We start from the raw sequence: 27,778 nt of genomic DNA on the forward strand, positions 1-27,778 counted from the left end.
TACTGGGATTACATAGGATTCTAGCCACTTTTGCAACATCCAACTTCTTTACTGGCAAAGAAAAATTTTAATTGTCCTTTGGTGACATCCATCAAACTGAAACTATTCATACTATATCCAGCAGAAATGCCTAAAATTTTACTCTCTCTAGTTTTTGCTCTCAGTGACACAGCTATTAAGACATTAATTCCTACTTTGCTCTTGCTAATATAGGAGAGTAAAGCTAATGAATATGTAAATGTTTCCATCTTCATTTCCTAGGAGAGGTAGAATCTTTTCATATTGGAGTATAATTGCTTTACAATGTTGTGTTAGTTTCTGCTCTACAACAGAGCGAACCAGCCATATCTCTCTCTATATATATCCCTTCCCTCTTGAACCTCTCTCCCATCCCATACCCATCCCACTCATCTAGGTCATCACAGAGCACAAGCTGAGCTCCCTGTGCTTTATAGCAGACTCCCACTAGCTGTTTCACACATGGTAGTGTATTCATGTCAAACCTCATCTCCTTGAAGGCAGGAAAAGGGGATGAGATGGTTGGAGAGCATCACTGACTCCATGAACCCGAGTTTGAGCAACCTCTGGGAGACAGTGATGGCTAGGGAAACCTGGCGCACTACAGTCCAAGGGGTTGCAAACAGTTGGATGTGACTTGGCAACTAAACAACAACAATCTCCCAATTCCTCCCCTTCATCCCCCATGTCCACATGTCAATCCTCTATGTGTGTATCTGTATTCCTGCCCTGGAACTAGGTTCACCTGTACCATTTTTTTTCAGATTTCACATATATGCACTAATATACGATATTTGTTTTTCTCTGACTTACTTTACTCTGTGTGACAGAGTCTAGGTCCACCCACATCTCTACAGATGACCCAATTTCCTTCCTTTTACGGCTGAGAAATAGTCCATTGTATATATGCATGACATCTTCTTTATCAATTCATCTGCTGATGGACACTTAGCTGCTTCTATGTCCTGGCTACTGTAAATAGTGCTGCAATGAATGTTAGGGTACATGTGTCCTTTTAAATTATGGAAGTTTCTTAAAAAACTAAAAATAGAACTACCATCTGACCCAGAAATCCCACTGCTGGACATATACCCTGAGAGGCAGACTTGTTTTTTGGACTCCTGAGAGTAATTAATAGTGCCTTTCTTTGTATTTTTGCTAACTCCTAAAGCCAGCACCCCTGAAGATTCTGTTTGGGATGCATGGGCTCTTGAAGGCAGGAGCCAGAAAAGGATGAGTTGGAAAGGGAGAAGTGGTGTGACTGAAGAAAAATGTTGGCTCCCTGGGACCTTCAGTTGGTGGGACGTGTGGGTCCTGAAAATGACAGGCACCTGCACACAGCTTGTGTAAGGGCCCCAGGACAGACAAGACCCCAAAGAGAGGTGTGCCTATGGCAGCTGGACCCTGGGCATGAGGCATAAAGACTTGTGCGCTACAACCAAGGTCTCCGTGCCCAATTTGGCAGAGAAAAATACACCAAATGCTCTCAAAAGGCTTGTGTGAGTCATAAGGAAGGGGGCACAGGGATTTAAATAATTCTGGGGCAATTTTTCCAAGGGACTTTTGACTCCAGTGTTCTTGCCTGGAGAAACCCATGGACGGAGGAGCCTGGTGGGCCACAGTCCATGGGGTTGCGAAGAGTCGGACACGACTGAGTGACTTCACTTTCACTTTTCACTTTCCTGCATTGGAGAAGGAAATGGCAACCCACTCCAGTGTTCTTGCCTGGAGAATCCCAGGGACGGAGGAGCCTGGTGGGCTGCCATCTATGGGGTTGCACAGAGTCGGACACGACTGAAGTGACTTAGCAGCAGCAGCAGCAGAGAGAAATATCTTGTGTGGTATTTTGCATAACTGGCTTCATCATATATAGACACATTTTACACACATCAACTTAAAAAAACACATTCTACAATATATCGGAAAACTTTCCACATCTTGATTTACCTCATCCGTTTCAGCTGTTGAACAGTAATAATAATTGGTAATGATTAAGGGCTTCAGAGGTGCCAGGCTGTGCTAAGTGCTTGCTTATTATCTTACTGAACTCTTATGACTGCCGTTCTATGAATCATTCTATGCAGGAGGAAACTGAGTCACAGAGCAATTAAGTAAGCTGCCCAAGATCCAAAGCACCCCAAACTGCCAGCCATTCTACCACTAGAAACTGTGAACAGGAACACCACACGAAAACGTTCTGGATCCTACTGTAGGAATGTAGCCCAGTGGATTTAAGAATTCACTACAGATAAACATTTAGACCTCTCCTGATTTGATATTACAAGTAGCTGTAGTAAAGTTACTGGTAACTTCAATGTTTAGTGAACGTTGAGACATGATGGGCTGGTTTCCACAGATGATTAATTCTTTTCATAAAACCAAATGTAATGAATGTTCAGATTTACTTAGCCTTCAGAAAAATCATGACTTTCCCTCAAACTATGGTAATTAACTATATGACAAACTCCCTATAATTAAGGGATAAATTGTTGGCATTTTATAAGCAAGAACACTTGCATGCTGTAATTATTCTGTAGCTTACAGTTTATCAAATGTGTACTTTGAATATAAGAAGTTATATAAGTACCTAACTTCTAAAAGAAACCCATTGTCTGCTCTACACAAAACCGACAACCAGAAAATGATAGCTTGGCATAACCACGCTAAAACAATAGGCCATAACTGCCAACCCAGCTTTAACACCAGGCCCCCTTTCTCTCCTCAGAGGGCCAGCTTAAGGAGCTAATGTCACTTCCCAACTGCCAATTATAAAGATCAAACTACTAGGGAGGGTTTTTGCATTCACTTGTTTCCCATTGTGATCTACGATGGAAAGCAGTGCATTTACTCCAAATATTCCTTATTAAAGAAGGAAGAGAAAGCTACTCCGGGCTTCTCTGAAGTGATGGCCTTCCTCCATTTCTGGCTGATGGGCAGAAATACATATCCTTTCAGCAGTAGAGTTCCAAGGGGAAGCCCAAGACTCATGATTTTCCTATGTGAGTGCAGACAGGGTTCTGCCTGGAAACAGGGATGGAGAGAGTGGAGAGGGAAGGCGGAGCTCAGCGGGGCAAGTGCCAATGCTCTAGGTGTGTAGACAGAGAATCAAATTAGGTTCCAATCATCTTTATTGCCTAACTATCACATGGAAGATAAAGCACACAAATGGATCATAAACAAAAATGTTAAAGAATAAACACTGATTTCTTGCAATCAATAGATTCTAATAGAATATTTTTGCTTTCATCATCTAGTATCTTAAAAGTCACTGTAAATAAAAATGAATTTGCATAAAATCAAGAACAGAAATATTTTAATCATTTAATACACATAATGATGTAATGGTATATAAGATATTTGGCAAGGCTAGCAGACCTCTAAAGAAACATTTTGCAAATAAATGTTAAAAAGTAGAAGACTGGGATTCCTGTTCAAGTTAATATATTGAGAGGTGCTTAAAATACCTAATTTTTACCCTGATGATTTTCTTCTAAGTATGTTTAAGATCTCTACCTGCTATTGCTTTTTGTATTTAAAGTTCAACAAGATCTAATTTTATATGTATTATTCACTTCAGTTTAGTTTAGTTTAGTTGCTCAGTCATGTCCAGCTCTTTGCGACCCTGTGGACTGCAGCACATCAGGCTTCCCTGTCCATCAACAACTCCCGGAGCTTGCTCAAACTCAAGTCCATCAAGTTAGTGGTGCCATCCAACCATCTTATCCTCTGTTATCCCCTTCTCCTGACTTCAATATTTCCCATTTCCCAGCATCAGGGTCTTTTCCAATGAGTCAGTTCTTTGCATCAGGTGGCCAAAGTATTGGAGTTTCAGCTTCAACAGAAGTCCTTCCAATGAATATTCAGGACTGATTTCCTTTAGGATGGACTGGTTGGATCTCCTTGCAGTCCAAGGGACTCTCATGAGTCTTCTCCAACAACACAGTTCAAAAGCATCAATTCTTTGGCGATCAGCTTTCTTTATAGTCCAACTTTCAAATCCATACATGGCTGCCAGAAAAACCATAGCTTTGACTATATTATATAGAGTTCTGTCAGTAAAGTAATGTCTCTGCTCTCTAATATGCTGTCTAGGGTTGTCATAGCTTTCTTCCAAGGAGTAAGCATCTTTTAATTTCATGGCTGCAGTCACCATCTGCAGTGATTTTGCAGCACAAAAAATAAAGTCTGTCACTGTTTCTATTGTTTCCCTACTTATCATGAAGTGATGGGACTGGATGCCATCATCTTAGTTTTTTGAATATTGAGTTTTAAGCCAGCATTTTCACTCTGCTCTTTCACTTGAATCATGAGGGTCTTTAGTTCCTCTTCACTTTCTTTCATAATGGTGGTGTCATCTGTATATCTGAGGTTATTAATATTTCTCCTGGCAATCTTGAATCCAACTTGTGCTTCACCCAATCCAGCATTTCGCATGATGTACTCTGCATACAAGTTAAAAAAGCTAGGTGACAATATACAGCCTTGATGTATTCCTTTCCCAATTTGGAACCAGTCCGTTTTTCCATGTCCTGTTCTAACTGTTACTTCTTGACCTGCATACAGATTTCTCAGGAGGCAGGTAAGGTGGTCTGGTATTTTCATCTTTTTAAAACTTTTCACTTAGATATGTATTTTATTGGGGCTTCCCAGGTGGGGCTACTGGTAAGGAATCCACCTGCCAATTCAGGAGACATAAGAAAAGAGGATTTGATCCCTGGGTAGGGAAGATCCCCTGGAGCAGGGCATAGCAACCCACTCCAGTATTGTTGCTTGGAGAATCTCACTGACAGTGGAGCCCAGCAGGCTACAGTCCATGGGGTCACAAAGAGTTGGACACAACTGAAGCAACGTAGCATGCATGCATGTATGTGTTTTATTACATAGGTATATATCTTGAATCACTATACTGTATAACTTTTCTTTGCTGTTTACCAATGACATGGACATTTGCAATCTGCTTAACGACTTGAGTTTCCCAGGTGATGCAATGGTAGAATCCACATGCAAAAAGATCTCCTGGAGAAGGAAGTGACAACCCATTACAGTTTTTCTTCCTGAAAAATTCCATGGACTGAGGAGCCTGGTGGGCTATAGTCCATTGGGTTGCAAAGAATCGGACATGACTAAATAGCACACACATAACTACTTGGGAGCTTCTCTTAACTGTATAATGAGAACATTTATTGTAAGAGGGCATCAGCTAAGCCATGGTAGAAAAGAGATTAAAATAATCAATGACTTAGAGAAGGAGTTAATTTCTTTTTCAGAACCACCTAGGGTGTGTATGTGGACTGCTTCATGAGCTCATCCAGAACCCAGGTTGTCCAGGAGGATTGGTCATCTTCAAAAATAAAAGATTATTCCAGTCACTTATCTTTTCCATTTGGTGATAAGGAGTACAGACTGTCCAGCACAAGAGTTTTCAAAGAGATGACCCAGAGGTTGTGGCACCTCCCCTTCTGTTTACATTGCAGGGGTCGAAACTTGGTTGCTATGTCGCACCTAACTGCAGGGCAAGCTGGGGAATAAAGACTACAGCTGGACAACCATCAGTTCAGTTCAGTTGCTAAGTCGTGTCCGACTCTGCAACCCCATGAATCACAGCACGCCAGGCCTCCCTGTCCATCACCAACTCCCGGAGTTCCCTCAGACAACCATGAGTGTAGTTAAAATTGGAGTGAGAAACTCAGTTACTGAAGAAGAGGAGAAGGAACACTGATCATCTATTAGCAGCCTTTGCCACTATAATGATGAAAGTGAAAGCGTTAGTTGCTCAGTCATGTCCGGGCTACCTCTTTGCAACCCCATGGACTGTAGCCTGCTAGAAAGAATTCTTCTTTCCATGGAATTCTCCAGGCCAGAATACTGGAGTGGGTAGCCATTCCCTTCTCCAGGGTATTTTCCCAGCCCAGGGATTGAACATGGATCTCCTGCCTTGAAGGCAGATTCTTTACCACTGAGCCACCAAGGATACTCAGCTTTAAAAATTGCTGTAAAGAACAAAGTTATACTTTGTAGAGCACAGAAGTGGTTTTGTGGAAGCAATCAGGATAGCATTTGGCACAGCGTGCATGATCACTAAATGGTCATTGTTATTTTTATCATCATCATCACCATCATCATCATATAGTGTCTCTATCCTCATTTAAATGCTTAAAATCCTTCCACAGTATCATGGATAAGTGCTTATTTAGCTATTCTTGAATCCCTATAGTAAAAAGAAATTTCATTGCTTTTAAGGTGGGGAAGTTATTAACTAACTTCCAGACATTATTTATCTTCCTACACTTCCTTCTCTTTCATCCTAATTGTGATCTCTGAGATCCCATAAAACAAATTGCATCCCTCTGTCATACAACAGTCCTTCAGATCTTTATGGGAAGCTATTGCTTCTTTCTTGAGTTTCCTTTTCCTATAAACTTATTATTTTTTAAACAATATTTTTGTCCCTTCCAGTCTCATAACTCATGACTTTGACTCTACTCACCATCTTAGACACATCTATTTGCTCACTTAAAAAAATTTGCTGTCAGCTCTTATGTTTTATCAACGTTCATCTTAAAACCATGTCACCAAGAGTGGTACACAGTATACCAAGTTGACCTGAGCAAAGCAAACCATCAATCCCTCATTCAGGACATCATTTTCCCTAAGTGGGACTTAAAACCATATTAACTTCTGGTAGTCATATCGTGCTGTTGACCCATGCTGAATGGTAGGCTCCTATACCCTCTGAGCCTTTTGCATTTGTGCAGTTAACCTAGACATACCCTACCCTACAGGAACTTTTTTTTTTAAGTCCAAATATGAAATTCTTCCTTTATTTCTAGTTAACTGTCAGTTGTACATTTATTGAAATCTTCCAAGAATTTTTAATATTTCATCTAATTTATCAATTATCCTTCACAGATTCACCTGGGGCTTCCCAGGTGCATGGCTCAGTGGTAAAGGCTACACCTCTCAATGTAGGAGCCGCAAGAGACGTGGGTTCGATCCCTGGGTAAGGAAGATCCTCTGGAGTAGGAAATGGCAACTCATCCCAGTATTCTTGCCAGGATAATCCCATGGACTGCAGTTCATGGGGTCGCGAAGAGTCAGACATGACTGAGCATGCATCCTATGCGACCTCTCCATAGATTCATACCATCTAAACCCCCAATTAGCATCTATTAGTAATTTCGTCTAAGATATTGATCAAAATCTGGATGTGGACAGGGCTGAGGAGAAGCCATTAGTAACCCTCTGTTACTAAACGAGAAGTCATTTAACCAGTTACATACGTGCATGAATGCATCATCGCTTAAGAAATATTAACCTATCTAGCTCACAGAAGTCTCAAGAAAAGTTATAACCTGGCTTTTCTGTTCATTGCTATGTCCCATGAGGCCTTGACCTGCTACTCAAAGTGCTACCTTGTCAGGCTCCCTTAAATCCAGCCTGTTCCTCAGGGCCTCACTGATCAGGAAAGCACACTGGTGTTTCCCTGAGGCCAGAACTTTACACACTGAGGTTTAACAATATTTATTGAGTCCTGAGTATATGCCAGTTGTCACACTACACAGATTTTCATACAAAAGAAGCATGGAAGAAATGGAACATGTATTATGAAAAATGTATACATTCTCAAGTAAAACTCTTGCGCATGAGTGGGACCACTGTATAACATTCCTTATCTTAAAGCTATGGCAGATTACAGCACAGTCCATGTACAGACTCAACTTTTAAGCCTGAGAGGCTCAAAGAAATGTTTTCTATGTGATACACATTTTTAAAAGTTGCTCTCTTCAGTGATTAAGTTCTTGCTAAATACCACATTAGACTCTGAGCTTATTTTAGTAAATAAAAAATGTGAAAGAACTCTCAAGAATAATTATTCATGTGCTCTAGATAACAATCACACTTTAGAATTTAAATTATGAATCACCTGTACAGATGTTACCTTTTCCAAAGGACTTTCTACTCGAGGAATGCTTATCATTGGCATCTGTGCCAGGTTATCCGTGTGTGTATGTTCATTTTCTGGTTGTCTTCCTTTGAAATTATTTACCACACATACAACCTACAATTTCAGGAAAAAATACAATTAAAACAAAGCCATGCTCCCTATAAACATGATCTTTGTGAGCAGCCTGATTAATCACAGTAATAACGTATTGGCATGACTTAAACACTACATGTCTATAACTTTACATTCAAATTTATCTTGTAATCCAGTGCAAGTGTGTTCAAGAGCATTCATCAATTAATATGTAGCTCAGTTAATAATGACATTGCTATTATTCCAAAATTTTCATTAAATTAGGTTATAGTCAATGCTCAAACTGATCCAAAAATAACACCATAACCTTATAAAAATTCATAACAAGCTAACCTTTCCTTAATGTGGCTAACCTACAACTTAATTTAAATGTTAATTATATCCCATTGCTTCAAGATCATTACATTCATAATAAACCTACTACGATTGGCACTTTCTAATTTAGTAGCACCATTAACCCTAGTTTATTGTCTATTATTGCATCCCATATATATCTGGCATTTCAACAACAGCTTACTATGGCTACCACTAAAATAGAAGACCTTTTACACAAAGGAAACTGACCCTTGTTTCAATTGATTATATCCCATACTAAACCAGAAGTTCTCATATTCTACTGTGCATGAAAATAAAGTTCTGGCACTTAAAATAAAGACATTCCTAAGCCCTCTCCTAAAAATTCTGATTTCATAAATGAAGGATAAGGTTTAGGAGTTGCCACTTTTAAAAGGCATTTCTGAAGCTTCTGATGTAGGTGGATCAAATTTCAAGAATTAGTGATTTAAATAATACAGGAAAATTAATTGCTTATATTGAACTAGTAGGTAAGATATTCTTGAGCCTTCTTTTTCTGGGTTTTATATTCTATTGTCAAACTGAAATACAGAATTTACTTGTAGCTAGTTTATAACTTAACATTCATTTAATCAATAAATGCTTAATATACAATCACAGGTTTACATTGTATATTTTCCACAAATCACACTGGAAAGTGTAGGGCTCATTATTGAATATTTTCGGAGGTCAAAAATTACATCTTGATTGTTCTCCAGCTTTTAAATTAAATTTTAAAATCTACAAAATAACACACACTATTAGACTTTACCTTGGAAAAAATTTCCTTGCAAACTGATATATACTTATTATCCTTTCAATTCTTTGCATAATTACAGATCAGAAGCACAGATCAAAGCCTAATAACTTAATACTCAATTTCATCACTATCATCCAGATCTTTAGAGTAAAGTCATGGCAAAGGTTTGGAAATGGGTACCTGATAAACATTCTATCAAATGATGAGCCTGCAAAGGACTAATAGATAGTAACTGACCTAGAGAAGAGGTCAGCAAATTTTGTCTGTAATGAGCAGATAGGACATATTTTTAGCTTTGTGGGTGTATAATCTCTGCAGCAAGTATTCAGCTCTGCCATTTTGGTGTGGAAGCAGCAATCAAGCAATATAATCAAGAATTTGAGCTAACAACAATATAACAAACAACAGTTTCATACCCATTTCATGAAATACACACACACACACACACACACACACACACACACACACACACATACACACACATTTTCTTTGCATTAATATTATGCATGCTAAGTCACTTCAGTTATGTCCAACTCTCTGTGACCCTATGGACTGTAGCCTACTAGGCTCGTCTGTCCATGGGATTCTCCAGGCAAGAATACTTGAGTGGGCTGCAATGCCCTCCTCCAGGGGATCTTTCCAATCCAGGGATCAAACCCTCATGTCTTATGCCTCCTAAATTAGCAAGTGGGTTCTTTACCACTATGGCCACCTGGTAAGCACCATTAATATTATATAAATTTGTGGAAAATCAGCAGGTGAAAAAAACTGCCACAAATTCTGAATTAAAATTTGCTGAAATAACTATATACACAGACAAATGGAAGTCATTATATGAAGAACAGATTTAACAGTGGCTACTGAAATTAGTATAATTGCTTTTTATACTAATTTCGGTTCAGAAAACTCTGAAAGTTATTACCAGTTATCTTGTTGCCTTAATTGAGGGTCAGGACAACACCACTGAAGCAGCTAAGAATTCACATGTGAAATATTTAAATGCCTAACACATAGCAGATATTCATTAAAGCATCTATTAGCATAATGATTACTCTTCATTACTGTTATTATTTAAATTACGAGGAAGGAAATTATCAAATCTTCCTTAGAATCATGTTCAAATATTTAGTAAGTCTTGTCTGGTAACATTCACAAATATGAAATTGACTTCCTATTAGAAAAATGCTCATAGGAAATAACAATAGACGTGGTTTTTGATGCTGAGGCTGAATGTTCTGTTCTTGGACAGTCCTCTGGGTCTCAGTTTTCTCAATTTGAAAGTGAAGAGGTTGTGACAGATTAGCAAAGTCAGCTGCATTTCTTTGGCTGGCAAAGGTATGAAAAATTCAACAAAAGTTCAAAAGAAAACCCAAGATGTGCCCATCTTCTGATCCTACTCCAAACCTTGATCTTTTTCTGGATTCTCTCAGGGAAAGGAAATTCCCCCTCATCCCCAAACGCAGTTGCATGTGGCTGAAAGCTTGAACACTTCCTGTACTCAACCATTCAGTTTGTTCAATTCTTCTTCCTAAAGATTTTGAATTCTAATATCTGCCTTGTTCTATCCCTAACACCCTAACACCCTAACACCTAGGGTGTTCTATCCCTAACACCCTAACACCTAAGCAATCATCATTACTTGTCTGAATTCCTGCAAGGCTTTCTCAAGACTAAATCCAATCTTGACTCCCTCCAATCCCTCTCTACAAAGAGGTGAGAATGGTCTTTCCAAAATGCAAATTTTATCATGTCAACCTCCTTAAAACTACTTTGTGGCTTGGCTTCTCATTCTTCTCAAAATGCAAACTCAGGTCCACCTTTCAGCCTTCTTTCTCTGTTTTCCAAACACCTATTTCCTTTCGCTTCCTTTTGTTTGGAATACTCATGTCCACTGTCTTTGGGCATATCTCATTCATCTGTGATATCTCATCTCTGCATCACCACCTTATTAGTCTTCCTTGATCCCAGGCTGTTTTTATTTGCTGGCAAGGACCTGTGATTTTTTTCACTGAAATATCTATCTCTATATGAAATTATATATCTGCAAGCATAGCATTTTGGTTGATGTGATTCTCTTCCAAGGTTATCAGCTCTATGGAAGCAGACATGCTTCTTTTTTGGATCACTATTCTATTCTCAGTGCCAGGTGAATGAACAGATTAATAAATGATCATGAATCCAGGATAAAATTTCTCAAATTTTCTGATGTTCCCATATAATTGAAAGTGACTTTCTTTAGAAACATTCTGTTTTTACATTAGTGGTTTCCATGAGTGCAACTCTACCCTCTCTTCCAAAAAATTACACTAGTAATAAGTCACCATTACATATAGATTTTTGTTTTCTTTTTCCAGTAGTGATAATAAATTAATTTGATCCATTTGTGATCAGTTTGCCTCTTCCTTGTGGCAAATAAAACATCTCTGCTGTATGGGGTTATGTGCATGGGCTTTGGGCTCAAACAGGCCTGGAGCTTAATCCTGGGCTCTTCCATTTACTAATTCTGTGAGCCTAAGCAAGTTATTTAATATAACTACATCTGTCTGCTTTATCTGCAAAATTAAGACAATAATAATTATGTCTCACTGTGCATGAGAATTAATTGAGTTAATACAGTAAAGAATACTCAAATAACTCTTTATTATTACTATTAGGAATATGCATGATAACCTGACAAGCTCTTGCTTTGGTCAGTAAAGTTGAATTATCCTGCCTGATACTGTAATATCCATCTTTCTTGCAAGTACTTTGAGGCATTCATTTTTATAAAATAATATGAATCAATCTACAATAATAAAGTAATCAAAGGTGAAGAGTATTGTATCCATAGCCTTCTCTGTACCATGCAATTGACTGACTTGACTACATATGTGATTTCACTTAACCCTCAAAAGAGCTTTGGGAAGTAAATAAAACAGTTCATTCATTCATTCATCAAATATCTCCTGAGAACTTCCTATATACCACTGGGAATATAGTGATGAAAACAAACACCATCTCTGTAAGTGGTTTACATTCTAGAGAGTTTGACAGCAAAAAACAAAACCCAAAATATTATATGTGGTATACTAAAAGTTGAATCGTGCAGTGGAGAAAAGTGAATAGGAAATGAGGAAGGGAGTCTGGGGGAGAGGTAATCACTTTAAATACAGTTCAGGGGAGGCTGCACTTTAGGAATAATGAGGAGCTATGTGGGATGGTCAATATCACACATTGAGGAAAACTGGCAAAAAAAAAAAAGTGGCAACAACAGGATTCAATGTAGGTTTTTCTGACTCCCACACCTGTTTTGTTCTCTAAAATATACACAGGAGCATTCCAGCAGAGGCAATGTGCAGGATGGACAGAGTGTGTGAGACAGAAAGAAAACTGACTGGATTCCAAGTGTGGGATTTCCACTGTAAAAAAAAAAAAGGGGGGGGGGGAAACATAAACTTGACCAGGAAGAGTGCAGCCAGACTCCGGAGGATCCCAGAAGCCCAATGGAAGTGTCTGGTTTAATCCAGCACGAAAGAAGCTTGGTTTTCTGTTTGTTTTATTAGTAATGAATTATATTATCACGTGTATGAAGCAGCATGCAAGGCATTTGGAAGAGAGTCTAAAGTGAGGAGGTAGCTAGGAACCAACAGATATAGAAGAGGTAAGCAATTAGATCTCTACAATCAAGAAGTGATGGTCAGAACAGCAAAGAAGTAAGATACGGGAGAAAGATTCTGTAGTGGAAATGAGCTTCAACTAGATGAATCACTAAGTGTGGGGAGAGTGAGTCAAAGGCATATGCTAGACTTTGGACGTGGGTGACAGGGAACATGAATGCCTTGAACCAACACACAGTGGCTTGGAGTAGGTTAGTGGTAATTTTATCTTGGAATCATCTTAGTGATCTGCACACACTGCAGAATAATTGAAAACACTCCAAGATACTGCAAGCCAGAGCTATAGTCACTGCTTGAAATAAGTATTCTACTTAGTTGCCCAAATGAGAAACTCGAGAATCATCATAGATTGTTGTCCACTTCATCCTCATCAATTCCATTGTTTCATCAATTTCCAAACCATCCCACCTCCAGCCAGCGTCCCCTCCCTCTGTGCAATCAGAGGCCCATCCACCACTTCCCTGAATCTGCATAACTTGTCTCTATCCTCACCTGGAGCTTTATTTTCCAAAAACATATTTTTAAAGCACAAATCTTATCATAGAGTAAAAGCGTCTGAAAGGAAACAATCTCTCATTTATAAAATTATTTCAGTCATCCATGTGGCCATGAACTAAACATACACACCATTTTGTTTACACATTATCAGTCTGTGTAACAATCCTTCAAGGAGACTGTAACCTTATTTAAATCCTTATTGCCAAATTCAGTCTTAAATTGAAGAAAGTAGGGAAAACGACTAGACCATTCAGGTATGACCTAAATCAAATCCTTTATGACTATACAGTGAAGTGCAAAATAGATTTAAGGGACTAGATCTTATAGACAGAGTGCCTATGAACTATGGACTGAGGTTCATGAAATTGTACAGGAGACAGGGATCAAGACCATCCCCATGGAAAAGAAACGCAAAAAAGCAAAATGGCTGTCTCAGGAGGCGCTACAAATAGCTGTGAAAAGAAGAGAAGCGAAAAGCAAAGGAGAAAGGAAAGATATAAGCATCTGAATGCACAGTTCCAAAGAATAGCAAGAAGAGATAAGAAAGCCTTCTTCAGTGATCAATGCAAAGAAATAGAGGAAAACAACAGAATGGGAAAGACTAGAGGCCCTTCAAGAAAATTAGAGATACCAAGGGAACATTTCAGGCAAAGATGAGCTCAATAAAGGACAGAAATGGTACGGACCTAACAGAAGCAGAAGATATTAAGAATAGGTGGCAAGAGTACACAGAAGTGTACAAAAAAGGTCGTCATGACCCAGATAATCACAATGGTGTGATCACTCACCTAGAGCCAGTCATCCTGGAATGTGAAGTCATGTGGGCCTTAGAAAGCATCACTACAAACAAAGATATTGGAGGTGATGAAATTCCAGTTGAGCTATTTCAAATCCTGAAAGATGATGCTGTGAAAGTGCTGCACTTAATATGCCAGCAAATTTGGAAAACTCAGCAGTGGCCACAGGACTGGAAAAGGTGTTTTCATTCCAATCCCAAAGAAAGGCAATGCCAAAGAATGTTTAAACTACCGCATAATTGCACTCATCTCACATGCTAGTAAAGGAATGCTCAAAATTCTCCAAGCCAGCCTTCAGCAATACGTGAACTGTGAACTCCCTGATGTTCAAGCTGGTTTTAGAAAAGGCAGAGGAACCAGAGATCAAATTGCCAACATCTGCTGGATCATCGAAAAAGCAAGAGAGTTCCAGAAAAATATCTATTTCTGCTTTATTGACTATGCCAAAGCCTTTGACTATGTGGATCACAATAAACTGCGGAAAATTCTGAAAGAGATGGGAATACCAGACCACCTGACCTGCCTTTTGAGAAACCTATATGCAGGTCAGGAAGCAACAGTTAGAACTGGACATGGAACAACAGACTGGTTCCCAATAGGAAAAGGAGAACATCAAGGCTGTATATTGTCACCCTGCTTATTTGACTTATATGCAGAGTACATCATGAGAAACGCTGGACTGGAAGAAGCACAAGCTGGAATCAAGATTGCCGGGAGAAATATCAACAACCTCAGATATGCAGATGATACCACCCCTATGGCAGAAAGTGAAGAGAAACTAAAAAGCCTCTTGATGAAAGTGAAAGAGGAGAGTGAAAAAGTTGGCTTAAAGCGAAGATCATGGCATCCGGTCCCATCACTTCATGGGAAATAAATGGGGAAACAGTGGTAGACTTTATTTTATTGGGCTCCAAAATCACTGCAGATGGTGACTGCAGCCATGAGATTAAAAGACGCTTAGTCCTTGGAAGGAAAGTTATGACCAACCTAGACAGCATATTCAAAAGCAGAGACATTACTTTGCCAACAAAGGTCCATCTAGTCAAGGCTATGGTTTTTCCAGTGGTCATGTATGGCTGTGAGAGTTGGACTGTGAAGAAAGCTGAGCGCTGAAGAAACGATACTTTTGAACTGTGATGTTGGAGAAGACTCTTGAGAGTCCCTTGGACTGCAAGGAGATCCAACCAGTCCATCCTAAAGGAGATTGGTCCTGGCTGTTCTTTGGAAGGACTGATGCTGAAGCTGAAACTCCAATACTTTGGCCAACTCATGCGAAGAGTTGACTTATTGGAAAAGACCCTGATGCTGGGAGGGATTGGGGGCAGGAGGAGAAGGGGATGACAGAGACTGAGATGGCTGGATGGCATCACCTACTTGATGGACATGAGTTTGGGTGAACTCTGGGAGTTGGTGATGGACAGGGAGGCCTGGTGTGCTGCGATTCATGGGGTTGCAAAGAGTTGGATACGACTGAGAGACTGAGCTGAACTGAACCTTATTTAAAGAGGAAGAAACTGAGGTTAGGTAAATTGCTTAAGGGCACAAATTGAGTAGATAGTGAGGATGAGATTCAACCAAACTTTTGCTCTCTTTCAACTCTCTGGGAGCTGACAGAGGCTTCCAAATCACCTACATTTTTAAGCAAGAGCCCAAATTACTGTTATACCACATGAGGCATTCAGAGTATCCCCTGTGTGCTTTTTCATTCCCCTTCTTGTCACCCATGTTGGATGACTGGTATCATTTCTGGGTGCCAGATGCATACTGTGCCTTCAGCCTAGAATACAGGAGGGCCTTCATACATGCTTATTTTTTGATATATTTTCTGTTGCCTGTGCACTGTGCTCTTTGCCCTTCATTCCTTATGCCCCAAGCTACACCTATCTGCTTTACAAATTCTTCAAGTTTATATATAGTCTCTTCTTTCTGATTCGTCCCTAATTCAAACAGAGTAGATCTCTTGAGTATATGTACCCTACATCTACCATTACATCATCCTCTATAGAACTCTTCATGTCCATCTTGTCCCACCTGACTGCAATCTATTTAAGTACCTGGACTGGATCCTTTTCATGTACTTATTCCCAGCACCAAGCACAATGCCTGGATTAGAGTAGGGTCTCAGTAAATGTTTGTTTCATGAACGAAGAAAAGGAGGGAATGTTTAAGGGAATAGACTGGCCATTACTGTCTGACTCCAGAAACAGACTCCCAGAGAAGACAAGTCATATTTATCTGAGACCCTTTGCAGGCCCAGTTAAAGCACTATTCAGATGTAACTGCATTTCAGCTCCATGGGTCTGGAACATCTTTGCTGGTACCTCATCAGGCTACATCTTCTCCTCCTTTGGGTATAGGAGGAGACTACTGTATAAAGCAAAACATACTTTTGCACTGACATTAAAATCAGAAACACTGTTTTTATGGATAAAAGCTTGTTTAGTTATTACATGGTTAAAGCACTTCCATATGACCTTTTTATAAGGTCCTCTTCCTGGATGCATGGGAATGCTTGAAGGGCCCTATGGAAGATTCTGAGTATGTCCAATAAGATGGTCTTGAGCTCAAGGGGGACCCCTAGTCCAATTAATCATTCCCCACGTGGTTCTCAGACGAGGAAGTGAAAGGAAGATATGAGTGCTCTAGACTTAACCTTGCAAGGTATCATGATGTTCACTGGCAGTCAAGGGAAGATGGCTACAGCCACAAGAGGAGATGAAGCCTGATGAAACACCAGCAAAGATGTTCCAGACCCACAGAGCTGAAATTCCGTTACATCTGGCACTAGCACTTTAATGCTTCAACTTTTGGCATGCTGTTTGCTGTGCCTATGATTATTTTCTTAGGATTTATGTGAAGCATTTTTTTTGTTTGTTTTATAAAAAGTTAGCCTGTTTCAACTGTCTTAAGTGAAAGCAAGGGAAAGGTTGGGGGCCATGCCTGGGCCCCTGTTTGCATGAGGCTACAGGATACCTCTGGGGGTGGGGAAGGTAAGCCTAAGTTTCCAAGGGACCTTGGACACAGCAGGGAAAGGCATCAGAAAGAAAAATAGCAAATGGTCTAGAAAGGGATCAGGGCATAGTCACTACTTTTACCACAAGAAGTTCTAGAAGAAATAACCTATATAAAATGCCCAGCACATAACAGTGCGCAAATCATTGGTAGCTGGAAAGGTTTGTATAAGCTTTAACATACTGTTATAAACAGGGAGGCCTGGCGTGCTGCGATTCATGGGGTTGCAAAGAGTCACACACGACTGAGCCACTGAACTGAACTGAAAATCAGATTGAAACAACTAAACCTACAGAACTAAAATCTACAGAAGTAGTCCAAGGAGATTTTTACCGCAGAAGTAGAGATGGCAGGCTTGCCTCATTAACAGTCACTACGTGTATGCCTCACTTCTTGGCAGAATCTGATTTGAGTGATATTGCCTTGGAAACTCTCCATGGGTTTTCAGTCACTGAAGGCGACCGGCTCATCTCACCAGTGAGGTTCACCTGTTAGGTTCTGGGACTTGGCAGCTCAGGAGAGGACTGTTTGGAGGCACCAGGGCACTTTGGGATACTCTACATACTTCAAGACGCTAAGTGCCCTGAGGAAACTTTTTAAACATACATATACACAATGGAGTATTACTCAGCCATTAAAAGAATACATTTGAATCAGTTCTAATGAGATGGATGAAACTGGAGCCGATTATACAGAGTGAAGTAAGCCAGAAAGAAAAACACCAATACAGTATACTAACACATATATATGGAATTTAGAAAGATGGCAATGATGACCCTGTATGCAAGACAGCAAAAGAGACACAGATGTGTAGAGCGGACTTTTGGACTCTGAGGGACAGGGAGAGGGAGAGGGTGGGATGATGTGGGATAATGGCACTGAAACATGTATACTATCATGTAAGAAATGAATCGCCAGTCTATGTTCGATATAGGATACAGGATGCTTGGGGCTGGTGCACGGGGATGATCCAGAGAGATGATATGGGGTGGGAGGTGGGAGGGGGGTTCAGGATTGGGAACTCATGTACACCAGTGGTGGATTCATGTCAATGTATGGCAAAACCAATACAGTATTGTAAAGAAAAATAAAGTAAAAATAAAATTTTAAAAAAATTTTCCCATTTCAAAAAGGTCCACAATAAAGTTTTATGTGTGTCTGGAAAAAAAAAAAAAAAACAAACCTATTTGTAGGAAAGGAATGGGAATGCAGATGTAAAGAACAGACTTGTATACACATTGTAGGAAGGACAGGACAGGACAAATTGAGACAGTAGCACTGAAATATACAGGCTACCATGTGTAAAATAGTTAGTAGGAAGCTGTTATATAACATAGGGAGCCCAGCCTGGTGCTCTGTGATTACCTAGAGGGGTGGGATGAGGGGGTTGGGGAGGGAGGCTCAACAGGGAAGGGATATGCGTGTGTGTGTGTGTGTGTGTGTGTGTGTGTATAAATTATGATTGGTTTGCACTGTTGTACTACAGAAACCAACACAATATTATAAAGCAATTTTCCTCCAATCAAAAAATAAATTCAAAAGAAAAAACATCTAGGGAGGTATGAGTGATTTTTAGCCCCATTCCACTTTGCCTGAAAATAGTCTCTTCACTTTTAAATGTAGAAAATACGCACTTTTCACCCCAAGCTTGACTTTAGGCAGAACAAATGAAGGAGAAGAAAGAAATGAGTGATTTAAAACATACATATTTCCATTTCAGAGACCACCTTTCGAAAACTAAACCCAGTGATTCACACCTGTATTGTCTAGTGGGTGGCTATACACATTAATTAACAAACAAATTATATTTAAAGAAACTTGTACTTACAAGAAATACTGCTATAGATATTCCAACCAGAAAGCCTGCTATCACATCAGACCAATGATTTCGATATTCTGCAACTCTGTTCAGTCCAGTAAGAAAAGCCAAACACATTAAGCCTAGGCACAAAACGGGCTTAGCAAGTCTTGTTCCTTTGGCTTTGATTGTGTTGGTAATGTACATCTGAAATAGCAAACAAAAAGCGTGAATGCATTTCCTTATATATGTACACTTTATATATGTATCAGGACACACATATTTATAGGAACAGATATATTTATATAACTCAAATAATTAACTACAGTTTATAAATTTTTTGAAGAATTTTCTTAAAAGTAGAGTTTAAAAGTAGTGATTAGTTAATTGTACTTACCTTATATTGAGTAATGGTCAATTCTTATGTAACATTAATCATTTAAGATACTGAGTTGCAGACATTCCAAGTCACTTTTCATAAACTTTTAATTACTTACTCTCATTTTATATGAATTTACATTTTATATGAATACTACTGGAAAGGGAAAATTAATGAATGTTTTTAATGTTTACATTTCTGTATACCATATTGAGAGGATGTACACTTTATAAAAGGGACTTCTCAGGTGGCTCAGGGGTAAAGAATCCACTTGCCAATACAGGAGGTGTGGGTTTGATCCCTGGGTCGGGAAGATCCCCTGGAGGATGAAATGGCAACCCATTCCAGTATTCTTGCCTGGGAAATCGCATGGACAGAGGAGCCTGGTGGGCTACAATCCACAGTATTACAAAGAGTTGGACAGGACTGAGCTACTGAGAGTGCATGCATACTTTATAAAAATCAAACTTGTGAGCATATCTATAAAAAACAAAATCAAGTGGATTTCACTAAATAGATATTACTTATAAAAATAATTTAAAGTTCATTACAGTACCAACATTTACTTTTATGCTGCTATCTGAAATTGTGAAAATACTTTGTTTAACAAATTTTATCAACCAGCATAAGAATAACAACAAAAAACCCTTAATTATATGGGAGAAATGTGTCAGTTAAACCAAAATAATCAGTAAACACCTACATTTTTGGCATCTTCATGTATGCTAATGAAGAACGTGTAACTGTCAGCTGGTTGCACAGAATGAAATCTTTTCAAGTTGTGAGACACCATGGTCAAGAAACCCAGTTCTTCCCCAATCTGATTTATTTTATAGCTCAACTGCTCATAATTTCCTATATGCATTTCTGTAGAAGTGAATCTGTTGACTGTGAAGGAGATGTGTGAGTTATTTCAAGTCACTGTGTGTGTTTAGTTGCTCGGTTGTGTCCAACTCGTTGTGACCCCAAGGACTGCAGCTTGCCAGGCTCCTCTGTTCATGGGATACTCCAGCAAGAATACTGGAGGAGGTGGTCGTTCCCTTCTCCTGAGGAATCTTCCTGACCCAGGGATTGAACCCCAGTCTCCTATATTGAAGGAAGATTCTTTGCTGTCTGAGCCACCAGGGAAGCCCCTATTTGAAGTCACTGCTGCTGCTGCTGCTGCTGCTAAGTTGCTTCAGTCGTGTCCGACTCTGTGCGACCCCATAGATGGCAGCCCACCAGGCTTCCCATCCCTGGGATTCTCCAGGCAAGAACACTGGAGTCGGTTGCCATTTCCTTCTCCAACACATGAAAGTAAAAAGTGAAAGTAAATTCACTCAGTCGTGTCCAACTCTTAGCAACCCCATGGACTGCAGCCTACCAGGCTCCTCTGTCCATGGATTTTCCAGGCAACTCACTAGTAATTATTAAAGAGATGGCTTTCACAGTACAATAAGTTTTTATGACATTAATGTCAGCATCTGATACTGATAATATAGTCAGAAAAATACTTACAAATGCATATAACCACTTGCCTATTGTCCTCAGTTGAATTAAAAAAAAATACATTTGACTAACAGATTAAACCAAATCAGCACTTAAGCTTTTAGTCCATGGCAGCCATTTTTGGGTGCTATGAAAATCAGTAATTCTCTTTTCTTTTTTTTTTCTGGGCAAAGTTTGTAGCCCTGTGAGCTGCCAGTACACATTATGAATATTTAAACAGTTCATATGATACAAGGTTTCTATCTAGCCAAGTTCTAGCCTTTTGCAAACTATCTTAGGTCTCAATACTCTAGGATATATATTTTAAAAGCTGGATTATCTTCATTTTGGCATTTGACCTTCAGAGCTATGTCTGTGTATTCTAAGCCTGTGCTTAGAAGAGCTGAATAATCTCAGTTAAGAAGAATAAGTAGACATGAGAGAGAAACAGGAGGAGATGAGAAGAGAAAAAGATGCTTTTGCCATTCCAAGAGAATTTATTAAAGAGTTCTGCCCACATGAGTAACAAGACAAGAATATCACACCACTTCAGGTTTCCAGTGATGCATCTAGTAGAGTAATTTCTTATTTGACTCACACATATAAATAGGGAGTGAAATTTAAGCTGCTAGTGAGATTTTCTGACTGATTACTGACTTCTTAACTTTGCATTTCTTCATGTCTGTCAGAACACTAAAAGACAACTACCCTCATTAAGACAAAATGAATATGAAATGATAACTGAATAATATTAATATGCTAATAATCATTAGAGCTATGATTTTCATGCGCGATGTCTGTTCAAGACAATGCTCTAAGCATTTTACTTATTAAGTCCTCAAAATAACCATAAAATATCATCATTACCTTCATTTGACAGATAAAAAAATTGACTCACAATAAAGCTTATTATAAAGAATACACAATTGGAGTATTGAGGGTGGCACTTTTGAGACAGAGAGATGTCAAAGGGAAGTAAGGATAGAGCATTTTGGTGCCTCCAACCTTCCTTTCTCTTGATTAATTTCTTGCTTGGAAAAAAATGGCCAGTGAACATAAACTAAGTATCAGTGAATGCAAGAGAAATAAAATTAAAAACAGGGGAAAGAAGGCTATTACAGCACATAGGGATGAGGCTACATCTGTACTCTACTATTAGGGAGAATTAGGAAATGGTATAAGTGTGGTTTGTGTAGAAAATCTATAGAATCTAAATAACTTTGGAAAGTATTTGCCTTCTCCTTCATCTCCAGAGGCCACCTCAGATAGAGCTCAGGCCTTACTTGTCCAAGTTGTGTTGGCTTATTAGTAATCCTTGAGCTTGGGCTATGATCCTCTTAAGATTCTCTTAAATTTCAATTCATTCCTAAGTTGTATGACTCAAGTATTGTTTATAAGTGGCCCCAGGATACAGCCTGGTCACTATGCAAACTCATGAAGAAGCTTCTATAATAGGAATAGCCTGGGATTTTGCTCTTCTTCCAACAGACCCCACTTAATGTCCAGAACCAGAAGAAAAGAAAATTGAATGCAAAGGGTTATGAAGAAGGGTGACATTCATTCAAATACTTTCAACTTTAAAGTGGATCATAACCCTTTATAATGCACAGATTTTTCTCAGTTGGCATGGATGTCACAAAAGAAAATTTTGAGTTTTCACTTATACATACTAGAAAACTTTCTGGTTCCCCAGTACTTATGAATATGACTGCCTTTTAACCAGTCTAATTGTGTTATCCTTACAGAAGGTCTATTATCCCTAATTTGCAGAAAAGGAAATTATGGCATAAGAATCTATTAAGCAAGTTGGATGCAGGACAGAAATTGATTATTTATGCTCTCTTGGTTTTTAATTCACTTACGAAACCATCTAGGTTAACCAGATGTCAAAATTTAACTAAAATAAAACACAAACAGAAGGGAGTATGATTTGAGCAGGATGGTATCTGTTCAGTCCTCAGTGGATGTTCACTACTTTATAAGCCAAGATATTTAGCCATACTTGGGCAGTTCTTATCCATCCATCCCACAAATATCTATTAGCACAAATGCAGAAAGCTCAAACTGGTCATTTGCTATCTGCTAACAGCTGGGGTATATTCTTCAACTCCTTTTCCCTTGTTTATACATTGTCTACAATAACTGACACATATATAAAGGGGTTTTGCTTACTTGAGTGCTTTTACTAAAATATAATTACAAAGCTCAGGCTTCCCTGGTTGGCTCAGACAGTACAGAATCTACCTACAATGCAGGAAACCAGGTTTGATCCCTAGACTGGGAAGATCTCCTGAAAAAGGGAATGGCTACCCACTCCAGTAATCTTGCCTGGAGAATTCTATGGACCGAAGAGCCTGGTGGGCTATAGTCCACGGGGTCACAAAGAATTGGACACGACTGAGTGACTTAACACTTTCACTTCACAATCACAATGCCCATGTCATGTAGTAATGTGAATGGACACAATTGTAAGAATAATCATCGAAATCTTGGGTAAACTGAGAAAGCACTGTATAATTTTAAAAACAATACTATTATAAAACAAAAATAAAAACACAAATGTTTGTGTTAAGCACTTACTATAAACCTGAAACTATTATTCAAAGAGAAGCCATCTAGGTTATATCCAGAAGGATGAGCATGAGTTCTCAGTGAAGACGAAGTGGGGGAAAACACTGTCCTAGACCCAGGGAGAGCATCCATGGCCCACTATATGTCTCCCAACACCTGCATCATCCCCACAGCACTCACCACAATGTATGGTTTATACTAATTTGCTCCCTTCACTATACTAATGACATACAAGGCAGATCTGTGTTCTGTACTGTAAACCTTGTGCGTAGTTAGTCCTTTGTCTGAAACACTGTAAGCACTTGAAATAACTATTAGACTAAATAAAAGAGGGAATAAATGAAAAATGCAAAGGTACAAGAGAATGAGTATGGAGTATTTCCCTCACAGCATTTGCCACTATCTAAAAATCATGTTCTCTATTTTGTGTATGTATGTTTATCTGTTGCCTCTATGAGAATATTCCATTAGCGTAAAACCTCTGTCCATTCACAATTCTACCTGAAATTCATTGCTGTTGTCATGGTTTAGTCACTAAGTCAAGTCCAACTCTTTGTGATCCCGTGGACTACAGCCCACCAGACTCATCTGTTATGAGATTTCCCAAACAAGAATATTAGAGTGGGTTGCCATTTCCTTCTCCATGGGATCTTTCCAATCCAAGGATCAGTGTCTCCTGAATTGGCAGGTAGATTCTTTTACCACTGAGTTACCAGGAAAGCCCACTTGAAATGCACAGAACTCCTTTTACATAGAAGGTACTCAAAAATGTTGAATTAGTGAATGTGTAAATGGTATGCTTGGGGAAAAGTGAATTTTTGAACTTTTGTCAGAAAATACACATCACTATCAGAAAATGTCTTGCATATGCCTTTGTTTACTTGCTATTGTCCTTCTCCTCCTGTCTATCTCATATTGCCTGAATCAAAACTTGATACAGGACAGGCACCTGTGATAGAAAGAATATTAGCTCTCTAACAATGCTGAAGCTCTAATCCTGGGAACTTGTGAATATGTCACCTAATCACATGAGTGTTTAAAAGTGGATAACCTTCCCTAGCTTTAGTCAGAAAGAGATCTGAAGATGCTATGCTACTGTCTTTGATGATGGAGAAAGGGAGCCACTAAGCAAGGAACTGAGATATCCTCTGAGATCTGGAAAGGTAAGAAGTGAACTCTCTTTAGAGCCTCTTGAAGGGATGCAGCCAGGCTGAAACCTTCAGTTTAGCCCAGTGAACCCATATAGAACTCTAGGATTATAACTTTGGGTTGTTTCTAAGTCCCCACGTTTGCGGTATTTTGTCATGGTTTAAAAAGAAAACTACTATAATCAATCAATATCTGCTTCATGCGTGAATGAATAAATGGACTGGAATTTGTAAAAATGACCTATAAGAGAGAACTGTGGCACCGAGATTAGATCATCTGCTCTGGAATCAAAGAGTTTTGGGTTGAGTCCCAGCTCTGCCACTTAAACAAGTGAATAACTTAAACAAGGTATTCAACCTATTGAATCTTTGAACTCCTTATGCATAAAATGCAAATGACAGAAATATTACCAGGCGGTATGGAAATAATTAAATGATGTAATACAGGTAAAGTACTTAGCACAGCGATAGTGCACAGTAAGCTCTTAGTATAAACCACACATTGTGGTGAGTGCTGCGGGGATGATGCAGGTGTTGGGAGACATATAGGGGGCTATGGATGCTCTTCTGGGGTTCAGTCATGGTCAGGTTGGAGAACACAGCAGGACACAGACCGACTACATTGTGTGTTGCTGCGGAAGTGCCTGGTGAGCGGAGATCATCGGGGCTGAGCGTGGAAAACCCACATTCTTCTCTTGCTTTCATACTCTCACTTTTTCCTTATGCTATTTTGCCATTTTCCCTCCCTTTCATGTTCTCTTAAAAGATGCACTAATTATTTGCAGGTGATTATCATGAACTCTCTTAGCCTTTGCCTTTTCTTTACTACAAACTAAAGGCCTTGATTTCATCCATCCGTTTCTATATATATATTTCTTTATATATAAGGGCTTCCCTGGTGTCTCAGATGGTAAAGAATCCACCTGCAATGTGGGAGACCTGGGTTTGATCCCTGGGTTGGGAAGATCCCCTGGAGGAGGAAATGGCAACCCTACCCCAGTATTCTTTTTTTTTTTCCCCAGTATTCTTGCCTGGAGAATCCCCATGGACAAGAGCCTGGTGGACTACAGTCCATGGGGTCACACAGAGTCAGACACGACTGAACAACTAAGCACACGCAAAGTGCTTGATACACGGTACAGTAAAAGTGCATATATATACATGGTTTCAAATGACACTGAATATAGTTTCCTGTGCTTTACAGTAGGTCCTTGTTTATTTTAAACATAGAAGTGTGTATATGTTAATCCCAACCTCCTAATTCACCTTCACCATCACCCTTCTGCCAACCACTCTGGTAACCACAGATTGATTTTCTATATCTGTGAGTCCATTCCTGTTTTGTAAGCTCATTTATATCATTGTTTAGATTTCACATACAAGTGAACTCATATAACACTTGTCTTTCTCTTCCAGACATACTTTACTTAATATGATAATCTATAGTGCTGCAAATGACATTTCATTTTTAATGGGCGAGTAATATCCCATTGTGTACATACACCACATCTTCTTTATCCATTCATCTGTCAGTGGACACTGAGGTTGTTTCCATGTGTTAGCTATTGAAAATAGTATTGCTATGAAAACTGGGGTGCACATACCTTTTCACATTAGTTTTGTCTGGATATATGCACAGGAGTGGGATTGCTGGATCATATGGTAACTCTAGTTTTTTAAGGAACGCCCATATTATTCTTCATAGCAGCTGCACCAATTTACATTCCTACCAATAGTGTAGGAGGGCTCCTTTTTCTCTACACACTCTCCAGCATTTAATATTTGTAGACCTTTTAATCATCACTATTCTGACTGGTGTGAGGTGACACCACATTGTGGTATGGATTCGCATTTCTCTAGTAATTAGCAATGTCAAGCATCTTTTCATGTGCCTGTTGGGTATGTCTTCTTTGCAGAAATGTCTTCTGGCCATTTTTTTGATAGATTGTTCTTTGATATTAAGCTATATGAGTTCTTTGTATATTTTGGAAATCAATTCCTTGTTGGTACTATCATTTGCAAATATTTTCTCCCATTCCTTAGGTTGTCTCCTCATTTTGTTTATGGTTTCCTTTGCTGTGCAAAAGCTTTTAAGTTTAATTGGGTCCATTTGTTTATTTTTGTTTTTATTCCATTACTCTAGGAGATGGATCAAAAAAATATTGCTGCAATTTATGTCAAAGAGTGTTCTGCGTATGTTTTCCTTTAGGAGTTTTATAGGGTCCGGTCTTACATTTAGGTCTTTAATCCATTTTGAGTTTATTTTTGTGTATACTATTAGAGAATGGTCTAGCTTCATTCTTTCACCTGTAGCCATCCAGTTTTCTCAGCACCACTTATTGAAGAGACTGTCTTTTCTCCATTATACAGTCTTGCCTCCTTTGTCACAGATTAATTGACCATAAATGAGTAGTTTATTTGGATTGCACCCTATAGTCTTGGGACTTCTCTGGTGGCTCAGACGGTAAAGCGTCTGTCTACAATGCAGGAGACCCGGGTTCGATCCCTGGGTTGGGAAGATCCCCTGGAGAAGGAAATGGCAATCCACTCCAGGACTATTGCCTGGAAAATCCCATGGACAGAGGAGCCTGTAAGGCTACAGCCCATGGGGTCACAAAGAGTCAGACATGAATGAGTGACTTCACTTCACTATAGTCTTACTCATGAAACTACAATTCACAATCAGGTTAGAACTGGATTCTTTAAACTGATATCCAAGTTTTGACTACTTTGATTAATACATCCTTAAAAGCAACAGATTTTTTTTTAATTTTGGTTTTGCTTTTTTAAATAACTACATAGCATTTCTGGTCATATTGTTTGTGGTCTTCACATGGACCAATGCCCTACCAAGTTCCTCTTATCCTGGATTCCTGGAGTTGTTTTCAAAAAAATCAAATTTCATAATTGTTCTCAAAATATCAGTCCACCTTGTCAAAACCATTTTGAACTGTGAGGCTAACATCTATCAAACTAGTTCTCCTTCTCTCAGTTTCTTGTTAGTACCATACAGATCACCAATAAAAAGACAGTGTCAAGGGTGGAACTCCATGATGCTCAACTGGAGACTTAGTCGCAAATGGGTATAAAAACACTGAACAAAATATGGAGCGTTCACTTATTAAGCCAGGTGTGCGGTGACCTAAAAGTCTTATTATTGTATCCAAACTTATCTATGATCATAAATTTGCCAAACTGCAATGTAAATGTATCTGATGGGGTAATAGAACGGTGTATTAGAATAGAGCTGTGTAATTCTATTGTAACCGAATTGTGATGAAAAGTAATGTGATGGTGGAAAGG

At 39.1% G+C, this 27,778-nt stretch overlaps 1 protein-coding gene across 2 annotated transcripts in view; it reads right to left on the reverse strand.

The window, feature by feature from the left end:
• Positions 1–27,778, reverse strand: part of PLPPR5 (phospholipid phosphatase related 5) — a 135,430-nt gene that overhangs the window by 24,617 nt on the left and 83,035 nt on the right. Inside the window, exons 4-5 of one of the 2 annotated variants that reach the window (XM_004002220.6) lie at positions 18,941–19,117; positions 7,958–8,077 (exon numbers count right to left, since the gene is read on the reverse strand). In XM_004002220.6, coding sequence (XP_004002269.1) covers positions 7,958–8,077; positions 18,941–19,117 — 297 coding nt within the window. Of the gene's footprint in view, positions 1–7,942; positions 8,078–18,940; positions 19,118–27,778 lie in introns of both variants that reach the window. The other variant, XM_012176956.5, reaches the window with a different exon arrangement.

Source organism: Ovis aries, chromosome 1, assembly GCF_016772045.2.
Source record: "Ovis aries strain OAR_USU_Benz2616 breed Rambouillet chromosome 1, ARS-UI_Ramb_v3.0, whole genome shotgun sequence".
NCBI lineage: Eukaryota > Metazoa > Chordata > Mammalia > Artiodactyla > Bovidae > Ovis > Ovis aries.